A 17907-nucleotide genomic window follows, 5' to 3' on the forward strand; every position below is an offset into this window, starting at 1 on the left:
TTTTACAGATTCTCTCAGATGTTAAGATCTTACCCTTGTGGTAATTCCTGGGGTGGCCCAGGAGAGAACATTCTCTATAGCAGCCTCTAAATGTGGAAATCCCTCCCCACAGAGGCGCATCTGGCACCTTCATAATAAAGTTTTTGTGGTATGCTGAAGAAGAGCCTCCATATTTGGGCCTTTGACACTTGAGGTCCATATTTTTAGGACCCACTCTATTCTTGTGATTGTAATTAAATTTACACTGGTGAGTAATAAATAACATTGTTGTTGTTGTTGCTGCTGCTGCTGCTGCTGTTGTTATTATATTACTCAAAACGTAGGCTGTTGCTGTATTTAATCTTTAAACCCTGCCCCTGGTGTTATGTTTCCATCTTCAACCTGCATGTCGGGCAGATTCTCCAAGTGTCCCTATTTTCCAGAGACAGTCCTGGATTTTCAGAAGCTGTCCCAGTTTCTGATAGGATCCCGGAATGTCCCACTTCCCCTTAGGACATCCCTATTTTCTCTGGAGAAATGTTGGAGGGTATTGAGTTATGCGACCCCCTGATAAGTAACTATACAACTTTTTGAGGATATCTGCAGGCAGCCCTGTATCGGGAAGTTTTAAAAATATTTAATGTTCATAGAAACATATTTCTATGTAACATATTTCTATGTACATAGAAACATATTTCTATTTCTATGTAAGTTGGAAGCTGCTCAGAGTGTCTGGGGCAACCTAATTAGATGGGTGGGGTAACATAATCATCATCATCAATAACAACAACAACAACAACAACAACAACAACAACAACAACAACAACAACAGCAACAGCAACAATAGACCAGGACGTCCCTGTTTTCATTGGAGGAATGTTGGAGGGTAAGGTTGGGTGTGGTTGTCTGCAAACTCCCAACGCTTCTTTGCAGACAACCATTACAAATAATTGCAGTTAACTCAAACCAGGGGGTGAGGGTGTGGGAAACTCTTCTTGACACCACTGTCTTTTTATTTATTTATCCCCCCCCCCCCGCCCAGGACTCTGAATCCAAGACTTGTAGAGTTAAAGTTGTCTCGTCATTCCTTGTGGCCTCCTCTCCCACACCTTTTCCCCGCTCGGAATAAACAGCATGAAAACTTGTGTAAGCAGCATCCCAGCCAAGCCTTTTATAAACTAAACTTTAATTTGTTATTCTTTTGGCATCCACCAGAGTGTTCGTGTGACTGTGTGGGTTGGCTGTGGAACTGAGCACTGCAAAAACTTTCAGCGATGGAATGTCTCATTTGGCGGTGGCTCTGTGTCACTAACCAAACACACACAACCCCACCATATGCATGTAACCCCATGGACGGCAATCGGTGGAAATGTTTGGTGTGAGTAAAGAGGGCTCATTGTGAGTGAGGTCTTACAGAGTCGGCCACTCAATATTAGTAAAGCTGTGGAGGAAGAGGCGCAGATCCACTTGGTTTTTTCACTATAACTGGGACAATAAGCAGTTACTGAAAGCAATAGGAAATGGAGGGGGAAGATATTTTCCTAGCTTTTTCTTCCTAGTATGCTAGAGAGAACAGAGAAATGAGCGGGGCTTGTTACAGTAAATAAAAACCTAGAACCACGGCTTTCCTTTTATTTCAAACGTAAGTGTCCTAGCTTTCTGCAAATTTGTCTGTCCACCCACATTGTCCCCACCTGAAACTGTTTTCCTGGCACGGGAAGGAAAGATGCTGTAAGAAATCTGGAACAGATGAGAAGATAAACGATTGTGTCTGGGGAAAACTGTAACATTTCACTTGTGTGTATGAGAGGGACAGTAAGACAGGCAGCTGCTTCTCACTAAACACAACTCCCCCCCCCCTTGAAATTGTGTAGAGGTATCACAATTTCCCTCTTCTCTAGGGGGCATGAGTATGGACATAAGAAGTGACCTGACGGATCAGAACAAAGGCCTGTCTATTCCAGCATTCTCTGAATGACTAACAAGATGCCTGTCAGTTTTTGAAAAGGTTCTGACCTCCTTTGTCTCCTTTGCCTGGTCCTCAGACCCCAGTTGGCACAAAGGGTCCTTGAGAAAGAGTACAGTACTTTGCAGAATGCTGCTTTTATTCTTAAGATAGTCTTCTATAAACTCTGCTTATAGTGATGGGAGACACAGAGGCATACCAACAAACAAACGTGTTTGCATTAGGGGATATCCTGAAGTAGAAGACCTTATGCATTATATATTGCGCTGCCCCTTATATAATGAAGCAAGAGAAAGATTTTTAGCACTTATAATGACAAGGTCCCCTGGCTAGAACCCCTCTGCCATGATTTTATATCTCCTCGCAGACACAGATAAGTATGTGACCTCTTTGCAACTGCCTCTAGGAAAATTAGAGTAAATTATATAGCCAAGGTAAAGGAGATGAATTTATTTGACCCTATCTACATCAAGCTATATTCTATCTTTATCACCAAACTCCGGATATAATTGCACATTGTATTAATTAACATATTTTTTTAATCTATCAGTGGCCATGTGATAATTTTAGCTTTTAAATTTTATTGTTTAATGTCTTAACTTGTATATTAAGGTACTTTTATGGCTCTGTTTAGAGTAGGTGATGTCTTGATAATATAAATGTTTTAAGTTTTTTTGTATTAATCCAGTATATTTTCTTTTAATTGTTGAATGATTCTGTGTACGTTGCGGCAGCCTTTGCCTACGTCCAATAAAACTGACTGACTGACTACATATCAAACGCAACCAGCTTTCTACCATCCAGCCAACCCACCACAAACAAAATCAATGACCACTCTATATATACAGACATACGTAGGTGAAAGGTTGCAAGAGTCAAGCAGGCTTTGCCGATTCATTGTAGGCCACTGACTCATGCTAACTCAGTTCCTTTTGTATTAAAGAAACAGCAGCTAATTTTAAGCTGTGACAATGCCGACATGAAGGCCACAAGCAGAACATGGTCACAATAGCATTCTCTCACTTGTGCTTCCCTACAGCTGGTATTCAGAGGCTTAGTGTTTCCGATACTTGAAGGAACACAAAGTTATCGTAAGCAGTAATCATTGATAGCCTTAACCTCCACGAATTGGAGGAACATCTACGTGAGTGGGCACTACTTCATATTGTGGTACTGGATTCCATCGTTTAACTGTTGTATGAAGTAGTCATATCTATTTTGAAACATCTGGATTGCCTTCTAGTTAGCTTCTGGCTCAGTGCAAAGTGCTGGTTTCAATCTTTGAATCCATGAACAACTCAGGACTCTGATATTAACCATTTCCTCAGATATTTATCTGGTCACTGAGATCCTCCATTAAGACTCTCTTTTGGGTACCTTACCTCTGAGGTGTCATAGTATGCTTCTAAGGCAGTGTGTTTCCCAATATCGTTTGCTTGAAACTGCAGGATGGGAGAGTGTTTTTGTCCTGCTTTGGGGCTTCCTGTAGGCATCTTGGATTCATTAGTACAGCTGTTGCATTGGATTTCCTATTGTACCACCATTATTCTCATTAGCACATAACAGCCCCTTACACTACTAGCACAACAGCCCTTCTGTTGGTGGTCAAAGAATGTTGATTCTTTCCTTTTATGTATGTTGTGTTTCTATGTTTGTTTTATTCAGGAATTCGCTACAAGGATCTTATTGTTGGTGTGCCCAAGGAAATATACAAAAATGAGAAGAGAGTAGCTCTTTCTCCTGCTGGCGTCCAAGCTTTAGTGAAGCAAGGCTTTAATGTGCAAGTGGAACATGGAGCTGGTGAAGAAGCAAAGTTCTCTGATGATCTATACAAAGATGCTGGAGCAAAAATTGGGGACTTGAAAACGGTGTTTGGATCTGATCTTGTGTTAAAGGCAAGTTTGCTAGTGAAATGTATAGACTTACATTTGTGAGAGTATGACATGGCAGCTTCATCTATCCATCTCCAAACCCATATCTCTTGGGCAACCTTATTCAATGCATCCTAGGGTTGCCATGTGTCCTCTTTTTCCAGGACACGTCCTCTTCTTCAGGGGTAAAATTTCTGTCCAGGTGGATTTTTTTAATTTGCCAAAATGTCTCTGGCTATACTTTCAGGATGAGTCATAGACATAACTGGTGGTTGAAGACTTGCTTTCCGCTTCTCTTCTCCTGCCCCCCTGAGTACTATATCACAGCTTCTATAGATGTCCAGTCTTTCTTGAGCATTATTTCTGATATGTTTACAGGGTGGTTATACAAATTTGCCCATAGTGTGGTTATGGCTTCCTATTAATAACTTCTTCATTTTACACTGAAATTTCGCTGACACTAGCTGTAACAAGTCCTTTTTTAAAAAGTGTATTTGTGGCACTAGGGTGTGCTACAATTCACTTTAGGGTGTGCTTTAATTCACTTTAATTGAACGTTAATTGAACAAACAGAAACTTCCATCATGAGCTTGAAATTCTCCTTCAAAACAGTGACAGTCTAGAAGGCACCCTTTGTTTACTCACTGTTTAGAGGACTAACACCCCCTGAAGCTACTTGCTATAAGTCATCAATGTGGGGAGCGGGTGTAGAATGCAGGTATAATAAGAGTAAAGAAGGTAACATACAAATATCATCTTTGACTGAATTCACATTTACAATCAATGCACTTTTGCTGGGAGCCATTGTCATAACCTATGTCCTTAATCCTGCGTCACTAGGGTTGCCATATTTCATATTTCAAAAAGTAAAAACCAGGACACCCCAAAAGTGTTTCAACTTGAACAGAGATGAGTTAAGTCCAGTAGGACTGCAATTGAACATAATCATCATCATTGCGCAATACATTTTCATGACACTTTACAGAATTCAACAAAAAGACAGTGTATCAGTATCAGCACCAAACTTTATTTGGGTCACAGACCAGCATAAGACCAGCATATACTGGTTTCTCTTCAGATTGTATAAAAAGACATAGCCTTCGCCAAAGAAGCTTACAATCTACATTTCAGCACAGGGGAAGACAAGGAGAGACGTGGAAAGGGGTGAATATGATTTGTTTCAGTTGTTATGGGATAGGAACTAAAGGGTTACAGGCTTCATGGAAAAGGTGAGTTTGGGGGAGGGATTTGATTGAAGAGGTGGCATTCTATAAGTCAGCCTTCACCAGCTTGGTTCCCTCCTAATGTATTGGACTATGACTCCCATCAATCCTAGTCAGCACAACTGAGTTGGCTGAGCCTCATGAAACTTGTAGCCCAAAACATCTGGAAGACACTAAAGTGTAGGTGGGTTCCCATGAGGCAAGACACAGTGAAAACAGCACAAACCTTTATTGAACTAACAGAATTGGACAACAGGGGCAAGGCAACTGCTTATATACATTTCTGAAGGCCAGGGCTACTCCCAACGTGATTGGCTGTCTATACTTCCAAGCTGCGAATCACAACTCAGAGTTTAAGGGCCAATGGCAGAGGCCCAAATCCTGAAATGCTCTGTGACTGCATATCATGCATCGAATCAGAACACAGGGGCTCAGAATCCGTAATCCAGACTCAAGCTCAGGCAAACACAAAACACTGAATACATAACAGACACCATGTTGGAGAAGGTGTTCTGGAGGGTGTTTAATTTAGGTACATGGAAATATATATTTTGGATTAAACAAAGCATTTATTTTCTTTCAGGTCAGAGCTCCAGTCTTTAACGAAGCGTTGGGAGTGCATGAGACAGCCCTACTGAAGGAGAAGGCGACACTTGTCAGCTTCATCTATCCGGCTCAGAACCCAGATCTGCTGGATAAACTTGCTCAGCGCAAAGCCACCGTCTTGGCAATGGACCAAGTTCCTCGAGTCACTATCGCTCAAGGATATGATGCCTTAAGTTCAATGGCCAACATTGCAGGGTGAGGATCCACAATATTCTCTCTACCAATGCAATTTTTTGTAGGGCTGAATTTTCTGTTTCAGCTGTGTCATATATGGCATTGCTTCTTACCCTTATCCTACTTGGACAGTTCTCAACTGTGGCCAGTTTTTCAATACTGAAGGACCAGGGCTACCATTTCAGATTAATCAGTATAATTCCAGCCTCAGCCCCACTACATATCTTTGCAGCCTCTCTGACTTTAGTGCCAGAAGGAGAGTCAGCATGCTCAGAAGAGCCTAGGTAAAGGTAAAGGGACCCCTGACCATTAGGTCCAGTCGTGGCCGACATTGGGGTTGTGGCGCTCATCTCACTTTATTGGCCGAGGGAGCCAGCGTACAGCTTCCGGGTCATGTGGCCAGCATGACTAAGCCGCTTCTGGCGAACCAGAACAGCACACAGAAACACCATTTACCTTCCCGCCGGAGCGGTACCTATTTATCTACTTGCACTATGACGTGCTTTTGAACTGCTAGGTTGGCAGGAGCAGGGACCGAGCAAGGGGAGCTCACCCCGTTGCAGGGATTCGAACCGCCGACCTTCTGATCAGCAAGTCCTAGGCTCTGTGGTTTAACCCACAGTGCCACCCGCATCCCCAGAAGAACCTAGATCAGCCTAAATCATAAAGGTGGGGAAACCATGTCTCTGGGGGGAGGCTTTTGTCACAGGAAGAACCCATAGCTTGGGACATCGAATGACTGTTAGATTGCATTTGTTCTGCCCTCACAGAGCTACAATTCTCCAGACTGGTTTACCAGTCAATCTCTCTTCTGAGGGAGCTTTGGGAATTGCAGCTCTATGAGGAGGATAAGGGTCTCATCACAGCTCTCAGCACCCTGAACAATCAACAGCTCCCAGGAGTCTTTGGGGGAAGCCATGAATGTTTACAGTGGCATGATACTTCTTTAAATGTATACTACAGATGAGACTATAGGGATGTGGGTGGCGCTGTGGGTTAAACCACAGAGCCTAGGGCTTGCCGATCAAAATGTCAGTGGTTCAAATCCCCGCGATGGGATGAAGAGTTGGACATGACTAAACAACAACAACAGAAAGTGAAGTTGGTAACTGCTAGCTGATTAAGACAAACTCGGCTTCTGTCGATCACTGTTTGGTGACTGTGGGCCTTCAGTAATGATCAGCCTTCTCAAATGGGCCCTGATGATAGAAGGTTTGAGGACTCCTGTCTTAGATGGGGAGAATATACAGCAACTGTGTGTTGCAGGTCCAACATGCCCTATTATATGTGAATATAGAGAAGATGTGTAGAATCTTCTAGGAGATATTAAGTGTGTTGTGTGGGAACACTAATGACACTTAACCTCTCTGTCTTCTGTTCTGGGAGACATTATAATTTTGGGCCTCTTCAGTGGCCATTTATGACACCTCATTTGGGCGTAAGGAAAGTATGTGGAATGTTATTAGATGCCAGCACTTAGGAAGCAAGTAAGTGTTTAGGAAAACAGCCTGGAAAAATAGTGTTGTCAGATTTAAACCACAGCGTAAAGTGTGTGTAATAGCCCTGTAGCTGGAGAGATTACACCTGACTTAACATCTCCCAGATGCACGGTTCTTAAAAGATGCGAGAGTTTTCTCTGAATACAGCAATGGCAAGTCTGGCTTGGTGTCTTGACCAAAATGAGTCCAATTGAGATGAAGTGGCTTTAATTCTGAACCATTTCAAGATGCAGCATGTGTACATAATTGGTGTAGCATTTAAACCAGTTTGTTGGGTTGAAAGAAAGAAAAAATTCCAGCAGCTTTGAAATCAGTTCCAAACGTGAATTGATTCAAAATGTGTTTATTCCTGAATGGCAATGACTGGCCCCAAAGGTTTTGGCTCATAGTACAGTCAATGTGATATGAAGGGCTTCAAACTCAAGTGTACTTAGTTGGAAATATGGGACTTGCTTCTGTGGCTAGGACTGGGTCACTGCTACTACCCGGTCATTCAAAAACACCTTGGATGTAAAATCTGATCTGGAGGCAATTTGGATTGACTTTCAAGTTTATCAGCTGAAGTTTATCAGCCTGTTCTTTCACAGGCTCTGCTTTTGTTGTGTTAATAGCAAAGTAAGGGTTGCCACATATTTCTGGGGCTGCAGCTGTTTCTGCAATTGGTTCCAGAACAGCTTTGTTTCTGAGCACTTCTAGAAGACAAATTAGGTGTCAGTAGCATATTCTGGACCTGCTTACCTGGATGCAATCTCCTGAGAAAACAGGGCCTTGATGTAGTCAATGTATTGCTTCTACAAGGGTTTTCTGGAAAGCAATGATGGCGCTTGACATGCCGCAGGGACGGCTCGTTTGATGTTTCTTTTCTGGCATAAGATGGCAACTTTTGCCATTTGCCAAGCCCAAAGATTGCTTGAACAAGGCTGCGTGCTGTCCTCCTTTGCACAAAACACCCAAGAAGAGTCCAAACTAGGCGTGACAGGAATTGTGGGAATGCCAGTAACCTGCATGGTTTTTGTCGTGCAAATAGCTGCCCAAAGAAAGGCCTCTGTAGCCTCAGAATCTGAGAAGAGGAGAGGAGAAGGTTAACTACAGTGGTACCTCGGGTTACAACGCTTCAGGTTACGCTTCAGGTTACAGACTCCGCTAATCCAGAAATAGTACCTCGGGTTAAGAACTTTGCTTCAGGATAAGAACAGAAATCGGGCTCTGGCGGAGCGGTGGCAGCAGGAGGCCACATTAGCTAGAGTGGTGCTTCAGGTTAAGAACAGTTTCAGGTTAAGAACGGACCTCCGGAATGAATTAAGTACTTAACCCGAGGTACCACTGTACTTCCTGACTGTAGTAATGGGTAATGCTAAGAGTTATACACTGTGGCCAGTTATTATTGCTGTTATGATATATTTATTAATACCCACCCTTTTCCCTGACGGGATTCAAAGGAACCTACAGATAAAAAGAAGAACTGCAGAGAAAAAACAATACAATAATTAAAAACAATCAAACATTGACAGAAGTAAAACAATATACATATAGAACATATATTAAAAGCATACCAATAATTACAATGAAAACAGTGTGGCACCAGCCCTTTTGTTAAAAGCAGTCAGTTCCCAAACGCCTGTCGGAACAAGAAAGGAGAGAGCCAGTGTAGCTTTCTAGGGAGGGAATTCTAAAGTCTGGAAGTTGCCACTGAGAAGGCTCTCCCCAAAGTTATTATGGGCTGGAGCTAAGACTCGTTTAGCTTTTCCTAGTGGTTGCTTTCATTTTCCTGTCCAGTTGTATGTTAACCTGTTCATCAACAAACAGCCTCTTGCTCTGGTCTTACAAAATGAATAACCCGATATCTTAAATAAGAACTAAACACTGATGTAGTCCCCTGCAGAATAGTCTATCCGAAGAAGTGAATTGCATTTCAAGGAAAACTCCTCTTAACATCAATGGGATGCTTGAAACGCAACTGGTAGCTTCTGAGGGGTGAAATGAGAGAGAAAGCGTTAAGTGTCCCTTCCCTAGCCCTGCAGTCCTGAGGCTGCTCAAGCATCCCTGCTATTGACATAACTAAAGATGGCGGCCTGCTGGACAGAGTCAATTCTGTACCGCTTCCTTAAATACAGATGTATTGACACATCAGCATTTGTGTACTGGAGTCCTCTTTATCTGTTCCATCCTCCTTCGAACTTCAGTGGTGGCACCACAGTGCAGGTGAGATCATGCCAGTAGCTCCTTTGACCTGCAAAATGGCTTCAGTGTTGTATGGCATAAAACATGCATGCTCCCTATTAGCACCTCAGTTTCAGTAGCCCAACAATCCTAATTTGGGGTCAACGGAGCTAGCACACAACCAAGGGAGATCAAGTATGCACAATGATTTTGAGGAGTCCCTGTGTTGCTCTGACAGCTGTCTATGAGTCGACCTCCTGTTGGATCATCTTGTAGGCAGAGTGAATGCAGGCATGGATGCAATTATTCCTCTATATATATACAACAGAGGGATTCCCTTGTTAATCAGCGATAATGTAAACCCTGTGTGAAGTGAAAAATAAGGCAAACATTGCTGCGACTTTCCAAGGAACGTTTATGTTGGAAGCATTAAGTTGGGTAGCATCCATGGATGTGGATTTCCTTAACATGTTTTCAAAATGACCCCCCCCCCTGCAAAAACAAAACAAAACCCTTTGCTTTAAAAAGAAAGAAATAATCTAAACCTCTTGTTTTCTTCTTCAGAGAACTAGAGTGAACCCAGAATAGCTCCAATTGTTTGGAAGTTATACACCCCTAATGAACCTTAGACATGCCCAGTGCTTTTTTTCCTGGGGGGACGCAGGGGTACGCATACCCTTAAACATTTCATGAATCTTTGTACTTTTGTCCATTACTATACTGTGGTACCTCAGGTTAAGAACTTAATTCGTTCTGGAGGTCCGTTCTTAACCTGAAACTGTTCTTAACCTGAGGTACCACTTTAGCTAATGGGGCCTCCCGCTGCCGCCATAAGATTTCTGTTCTCATCCTGAGGTAAAGTTCTTAACCCGAGGTACTATTTCTGGGTTAGCGGAGTCTGTAACTTGAAGTGTCTGTAACCTGAAGCGTCTGTAATCCGAGGTACAGACCTGAGGTATAAATTACCATATAGTGTATATTCAACACAAAAAACAGCGGCAATTTGTTGTTGACAAAGGACAGCTGGACATATAAAGGACCCCATTACCTTCAGTAGCTTAGGGCCTCATCAAACCTAAATCTGGCCCTGATACGGGGTGATAATAAAACATTTCACTCTCCACCAGGTGCCTCTCCCAAAGTATTCATGGTTCCCTCCACAGCAATATTCCTTTGTTGGGCACTTGAAAGCATGTAACCAGCACTGATATAATTTGTTATGACAGTCAAAGGTATTTTTTCACTTATACAATTTATATCTTGGAGATGCTCTCGAGCAGTTGTTTGTTTTCTTGGGTGGCTTTTATTAATTCTCCTTTTGGTTGCTTTCTGTATATTTGTTAAGTCTGTTGCAATTTATTCACAAAGCCTACTGAAGAGCCAATAAATATTTTCACCATTTTTTTCTTCTCTCTCTCTCTCTCTCTCTCTCTCTCTCTCTCTCTCTCTCTCTCTCTCTCTCTCTCTTTCTTTCTCTCTAGGTACAAGGCTGTAGTCCTGGCAGCCAATCATTTTGGAAGATTTTTTACCGGGCAAATTACCGCAGCTGGAAAAGTTCCTCCGGCAAAGGTGCGAACAGTACAGTGGTACCTCTGGTTGTGAACAGGATCCGTTGTGGAGCCAAGTTCACAACCTGAGCAGAACGCAACCCACGTCTGTGCGTGTACGGGTCACGATTCGCTGCTTCTGCGCATGTATGTGATGTCATTTTGCCCAGAAGTAATCCTTTCTGGTACTTCTGGGTCGCTGCAGGATGCAACCCGAAAACGCTCAACCTCAATTCAATTCAGTTTGCATTTAAAGGCAACTCTATGAAACACACACTGCCCCAAACAATTTGAGAAAGGAAACATGGCCACTCTTTGAAACCCACACTCATGTGAATTTTGTGGTGCAGTTCCCCAACCAGGCAATGTTGACAATAATGCCTATGTTAGGGGAAAGCGTGCATCAAAATGAACATGTTGGTGAAATAACATACAAAAATGCATTAAATTGTGGGGGGAATTGCTTGCAAAAATAGGTACATTTGTCAAAATTATGTACAAAGAATGTCTTTATTAGGAGGCATTCTCATATTTTATATATATATATAATATATATAATATATAATATACGAAAGCATATATATATATATATATATATATATATATATATATATATATATAATATTTATTAATTTTCAATTACAATAATCCAATAAAAGCCACATCATCACAATACCAAATTACAATACAATTTAAAAAGCCAATTATTCCAATACCAAATTAAACAATTTTAGGTGACTTCCTGTGTGCTGGATTTCAGGGTGCAAAGTTCCTATTTCTTTCTCCTTCCATAATCTTGAGTAATCCAATTACAACAGTTCTGATCTTGCTCCTTTGTTTAAGAGCCACTGATTTCTTGACTTTCGTTCATGACTGTATATCTAATAAATTTTATTTCTGCAAGGGGAGTTTTTATCCTACAAATTTCCTGTGTGAGATGTTCTCTTGATGAATTTTCATGAGGATTTGAAAATAAAAAATTACAAATTGCTGCAGAAATGTGGATAACTCAATTTAATGAGAAATTGAGAGGGCCGTGATTGACAGATCCCTCCATTCCTATCTGCTTCCTTGCTAGGCCAATGAGCAAGCTGGCAAGCATCTATGGTTGCACCACCACTGTTGCAAAAGGCAAGTGAACAAGCAGGTTGCAGTGGTGAAGAGGAGAAACAGCTGCAGCCCCTTGTCAATGGGCCCCCTTGTGGAGTGTAGACCCTTGACCCTAAACCCAACCATGCTGAACTCTGATGCCAACCCTGGATTAGTTATCACGCCATAGTTTTCTGTCTTGTAAAAGTTTGCAGCGAGGGTTGAGTCTAATAAGCAGACAGTATGTTTGTTCATGGTCTCATTTCCAAATCTTCCAAAGAGGAATCTTCCAAAGAGGAAGATTTGAGCCATCACTTTCTTCCTTTATTCTAAACCATTTTATCCTGCTTAAGTGATGCGTGCTTTGTTCCAATAGTGTATCTTTGTTGCTATTTATTGCTATTGTTTTCCTTTCTAGATATTAATCATTGGTGGTGGTGTAGCTGGCTTAGCTGCAGCCGGAGCAGCTAAATCCATGGGAGCCATTGTTAGGGGATTTGATACCAGGTATAGTAACAACAACAATTGCTATTTATACGCCGCCCATCTGGCTGGGTTTCCCCAGCCACTCTGGGCAGCTCCCAACAGAATATTAAAAACGCAATAAAACATCAAACATTGAAAGCTTCCCTAAACAGGGCTGCCTTCAGATGTCATGTAGTTGTTTATTTCCTTGACATCTGGTGGGAGGGTGTTCCACAGGGCAGGTGCCACTACCGAGAAGGCCCTTTGCCTGGTTCCCTGAAACTTGGCTTCTCACAGTGAGGAAAACAACCGCCAGGTGGCTCTCGGAGCTCAACCTCAATATTTGGGGTGAACGATGGGAGTGGAGATGCTCCTTCAGGTATACTGGGCTGTGGCTGTTTAGGGCTTTAAAGACCAGCAACAACACTTTGAATTGCGCTTGGAAACATACTGGGAGCGAATGTAGGTCTTTCAGGACTGGTGTTATAGTAACTCAAATCCTCAAACCATAAGCTGTTGTGAATCTTACAGAAACGCAGGGTCTTTAAAGATTGCTTACAGTGTGCATATATTCCTTTCCTGCTTGCAGCCTATGGTCTTACCAGTGTACCTACATCTCTTTGCAAATAAACCAGTAACTGAGCTTGATTGAATAAAAAGCAAAGATGAAACTCTGAAATCAAACGGTTGGGTTGCAAAAATGTGGCAAGCTTTTGAGATCTTCCAGAACTCTTCGTCTGGCAAGATGTTACACAAAGCAGGGTGTGAGCAGAGCCGTCTTTCCCATTGGGTTTACCGGTGCATTGCGCCAGGGCGCTGGCCTCTCAGGGGCGCCCCAGCGAGTGGGGGAGCTGCACAGCTTTGCCGGTGGCCTCCCCTTTCTGTGATGGCCTGGGATTCGGACTCGGATGCTGAACCTGAAGGATCCCAGCCTGCACAGGATTCCCCGCCTCCAGAACCAGCTGGGCCAGGGCTGGGGCTTGAGCCTGAAGGGTCCTCACCTGTGCTGGGTCCTCAGGTGCAGGCATCAGCTGAGTCTGCTCTGGCTCCTGAGGTGATGGAGGACCCATTGCCTGCAGGTGTTCCACTCTCAGCCCCATCAGAGGAATCTGAGGTTGCCTCTGGGTCCAGTAACCCTCCAGCCCCTCCTGAGCTGCAGAGGCTCAAGGCAGAGAGGCAGAGGGAACTAAGTTACCGCAGGAGGAGTGCTTGCCTCCAGGCCAGAGGAGGCGAGTCACCAGAGGATCGGGGCCGCCCTATGTTCAGGACAGATAAAAGCTGGCCGGCCCCAGTCCCAAGTTGTGGGAGCATCATTGTTGGTTGCTGATTCCTGCCTGAACCCTGTCCTGCTTTCCTGCTTGAGCTCCTGACCCGCCCTGGCTCCCTGCTTGCATGCCTGTTCCTGATTTCTCCCGACTCCCTGCCCTGCACACAGCTTCAGCTACTACGGGCTGCCTCAACATTGCACCTTTGACCACGGACCGGACTTGGACCTCGCCTCTCGGGTAACCCATGGGACCAGCACACCTTTCCCTCCTGCACGCCCGCCAGCTGCGCCCCATCAACCATATGGCTGGGGGGCATGCAGCTTCCTTCCCAAGCATCCATGGCAGGAGAGCGATCCCCGCAGAGGCTTGGACAACTTCGGGGATAGGGGAGTGTGGCGCCGGAGGGATCTTTGCACCATGTCGCCAGATATGCTTAAGACGGCCCTGGGTGTGAGTTCTAGAGAACTTGTCAGCTTACCACATTTGTTTGGTATTGACCCAAATATGGACTTCACAGTTCTTCCTTGAAGGACACTCTGCATTGGCATGGACAGCTACCTGTTTTGAGCACATATTAGGTTATCTAAAGGTAAAGGGACCCCTGACCATTAGGTCCAGTCGTGACCAACTCTGGGGTTGTGGCCCTCATCTCTCTTTATTGGCCAAGGGAGCCAGCGTACAGCTTCCGGGTCATGTTGCCAGCATGACTAAGCCGCTTCTGGCAAACCAGAGCAGCGCACGGATACGCCGTTTACCTGCCCACCGGAGCAGTACCTATTTATCTACTTGCACTTTGACGTGCTTTAGAACTGCTAGGTGGGCAGGAGCAGGGACCGAGCAACGGGAGCTCACACCGTCAAGAGGATTCGAACCGCTGACCTTCTGATGAGCAAGTCCTAGGCTCTGTGGTTTAACCCACAGCGCCACCCGCATCCCTATTAGGTTAACTACCTGTGGCTTGGAAAAGATCTGACTCGGAAATTCTCCCCACTTTGCTTGCAGGCCTCCAGCTCTGGAGCAGTTCAAATCTCTTGGCGCGGAAACGTTAGAAGTGAGCATTGCTGAAGCGGGAGAAGGCGTCGGAGGGTATGCGAAAGAGATGTCCAAGGAATTTATCGAGGCGGAATTGGCATTATTTGCCAAACAGTGCAAAGAGGTGGATATTGTTATTAGCACTGCCCTTATTCCAGGTACTGTACAACTTTATAACGATTCCAGATGCCCTTGGCAGAGTGTGCTCCTAATTAGGAGCCTGCAGATCCAGTCACCAAGGAGGCAGCCAAGAGGAGGGGCTGTAGCTCAGTGGTAGAGCATCCCAGTTTGCATGCTGAAGGTCGCTGGTCCAAACCTTTGCATCTCCATAGGGGACTGAGAAGGACTCCCTGCTCATAGCTGTCAAGCGTCCCTTATTTGGAGGCCCTTTTTCCAGCGCCATGTCCCGCTGCTGTCCCTTATTAATGGACGTCCCTTAAATTTCCCGGGTTTCAAAGGAAGCAGCTCCTCTCCCTCCCTCCCTGCCGGCCAGGGAGGAGGGAGGCTCCAACTGTGTTGCTTGGCTGCCCAGCCCGCCCCCCCTCCGGCCTCCTCTCACCAGCTTCGACCCCTGGGAGCCCCTCCCCGCCAGGACTGGCGGGAGCCTCGGGCCCTTCCGTCGCCATCCTCCTCCTGAGTGTCTCTGCCTGGGGCCTCCCCTCTGCCCTATGCCGCCACTCTCACTAGGATGTACTGCGGCTGTGCTGCCGAAGGACCCGGATGAGATGGGCAGCCTGGCATGGCCTATAAATTGCTGAGGAGCCTTGAGAGGAGAGTGAGGGCAATCATAGAGAAAGCAGTTCAGAGAGAGGAGGAAGAGGAGGAGGCGGAGGTGTGGGCAGGTGTTCCAAGGGCTACAAGGGAAGGACCGCAAGAGCTTCTCCCATAGATTTGTAGTGGTAGACTAGCATAGATGGTCTGATCTGTGGGTTTACTTCGACCCCTATTTCACCCCTCCCCCTTCCTCCCGCCCCACCTGATGTAATTGAGAGCTGCAGATGGAGCACAAGAGAAAAGATACAGAACTGAAGCATCTTCGTAGATTGGACTTCGCTTTGCGCGAAAAGTGGTTACTGCTTGTAGTTATTTAATTGCAGTGTTTCATCAGCTGGTGTCTTGAGCAGCAACCTCTGGAAACGAAGGACTACAAACTGGTGCTGCTCTCCAAAATTACCTGGTCCCTTTTAACTGGTCGACTAAAATCCCTTATTTTGGCTGCTGGTCCCTTATTTTAAAATCTGTAAGCTGACAGCTATGTCCCTGCTTGAAACCCTGAAGGGCCACTGTCAATCAGTGCAGACAATATTGAGCTAGATGGACCAGTGGTCTGACTCAAGATAAGACAGCTGCCTATGCCAAACATTCCTCCTCTGAATTCTTTGTGAATTGCATCATACTTGGTGGGTGGGCATGTGATACAAGATAGCTTCTACTCCATCAGATTGTGCGTGAAGAACTTGGGTGTTTTGTGTATTACAGTGGTACCTTGGTTCTCAGACTTAATCTGTTCCAGAAGTCCATTCCAAAACCAAAGTGTTCCAAAACCAAGGCGCGCTTTCCCACAGAAAGTAATGCAAAATGGATTAACCAGTTCCAGACTTTTAAAAACAACCCCTAAAACAGCAATTTAACATGAATTTTTACTATCTAACGAGACCATTGATCCATAAAATGAAAGCAATAAACAATGTACTGCAGTCACACAATCAATCAATCAATCAATCAATCAGTAGCTGAACTTGGTTTCTCACGGTCACACACAAAAAAGCTGCAAAAACAAAAACACAAAATAAATAGCAAAAACAGACAGATCTCAGCATAACACTCAAAACGGAAGTGTAGCACCTCAAATCAGAAGCGTAACACTCAAAACAGAGCACATTCGGCTTCTGAAAAAAGTTTGCAAACCGGAACACTTACTTCTGGGTTTGCAGTGTTTGGGTTCCATGTTGTTTGAGTACCAAGGCGTTTGAGAACCAAGGTACCACTGTACTGGTCTTCAACTTTATCCCAGGTAATTGACAACAGGGACAAGTGGCACTGAGGAAAGAGGAAGGGGTAAAAAGCATTTCAAAGCCTTAGGTAAAACGATAGAAGAGGCCCCAAATTCCTGCACCTAATATTTCAATATTAGGCCTTACAATAAAAATGATGCATGTTTTATTATTATCACTATTCATTTGTTTCAGCCTGCCCTCAACCAAAATATCTCAGGGGAGGGTACATCGATGGTGATAATGATGATTTAATTTCTATACCGCTTAAATTATTAAAAATATATTTCAGTGGTGTACAGAAAAACGAAACAACTTAAACAAAAAATTTACAAAAATACATAGTTACATACATATAAAAATGTTACGTTTATACAAATTTACTAATATATAAAGATCAATACTAATTCGTTTTCCTTCTGACACACCCTCCCTCTCAGCCTCTAGGTTTTCACCCAGGGTGCGTAAAAATATAGCAGCATAAAGTGCATTAGCAGACTTCTGAGGAAAATATGGGACCAGGAAAAGCTCAGGCTGCAAGAATTACAGATGAATCCTCTTTTCATGAATGTGTGAGACTATTAAGGCTCGAGACAGGAGGGTTATGTGAGTTGTGACCCAGAAACCATGTGCAAATGTACAGAGACCTCCCTTGATCTTCACACTAACTCCACCCCCATAAAATGCAGCAACAGGCAGAAATGGTATCAAACCAAACCATTCCATTACAGTATTGCTTTATTGTATATGCTTTTGTTGGTACCTGCTCAGGCTTTTTAAAAAATGCTATGCGCTGTATTAAAACGGATGAGAACCCCATATTTCGTTTCTTTTCTTGCAAATTGCAACAGGGAAAAAGGCTCCTACCCTGATTACTAAGAATATGGTGGAATCCATGAAGGATGGCTCCGTAATTGTAGATCTTGCAGCTGAGGCTGGTGGCAATGTGGAAACCACCCAACCTGGAGAGCTTCACATTCACAAGGTTTGTAGAGGGTCTGTTTGGGACACTTTGTCCCCCTCTTGATTAATGA

At 44.0% G+C, this 17907-nt stretch overlaps 1 protein-coding gene across 1 annotated transcript in view; it reads left to right on the top strand.

Moving 5' to 3' along the window:
- LOC309356764 (NAD(P) transhydrogenase, mitochondrial-like) overlaps positions 1-17907 on the top strand; it is a 71907-nt gene that overhangs the window by 15462 nt on the left and 38538 nt on the right. Inside the window, exons 3-8 of the mRNA XM_081888472.1 lie at positions 3611-3840; positions 5623-5840; positions 10960-11047; positions 12533-12621; positions 14850-15037; positions 17725-17858. Coding sequence (XP_081744598.1) covers positions 3611-3840; positions 5623-5840; positions 10960-11047; positions 12533-12621; positions 14850-15037; positions 17725-17858 — 947 coding nt within the window. The remainder of the gene's footprint in view (positions 1-3610; positions 3841-5622; positions 5841-10959; positions 11048-12532; positions 12622-14849; positions 15038-17724; positions 17859-17907) is intronic.

Source organism: Podarcis melisellensis (assembly GCF_964234715.1).
Source record: "Podarcis melisellensis genome assembly, chromosome: 14".
NCBI classification, from domain to species: domain Eukaryota; kingdom Metazoa; phylum Chordata; class Lepidosauria; order Squamata; family Lacertidae; genus Podarcis; species Podarcis melisellensis.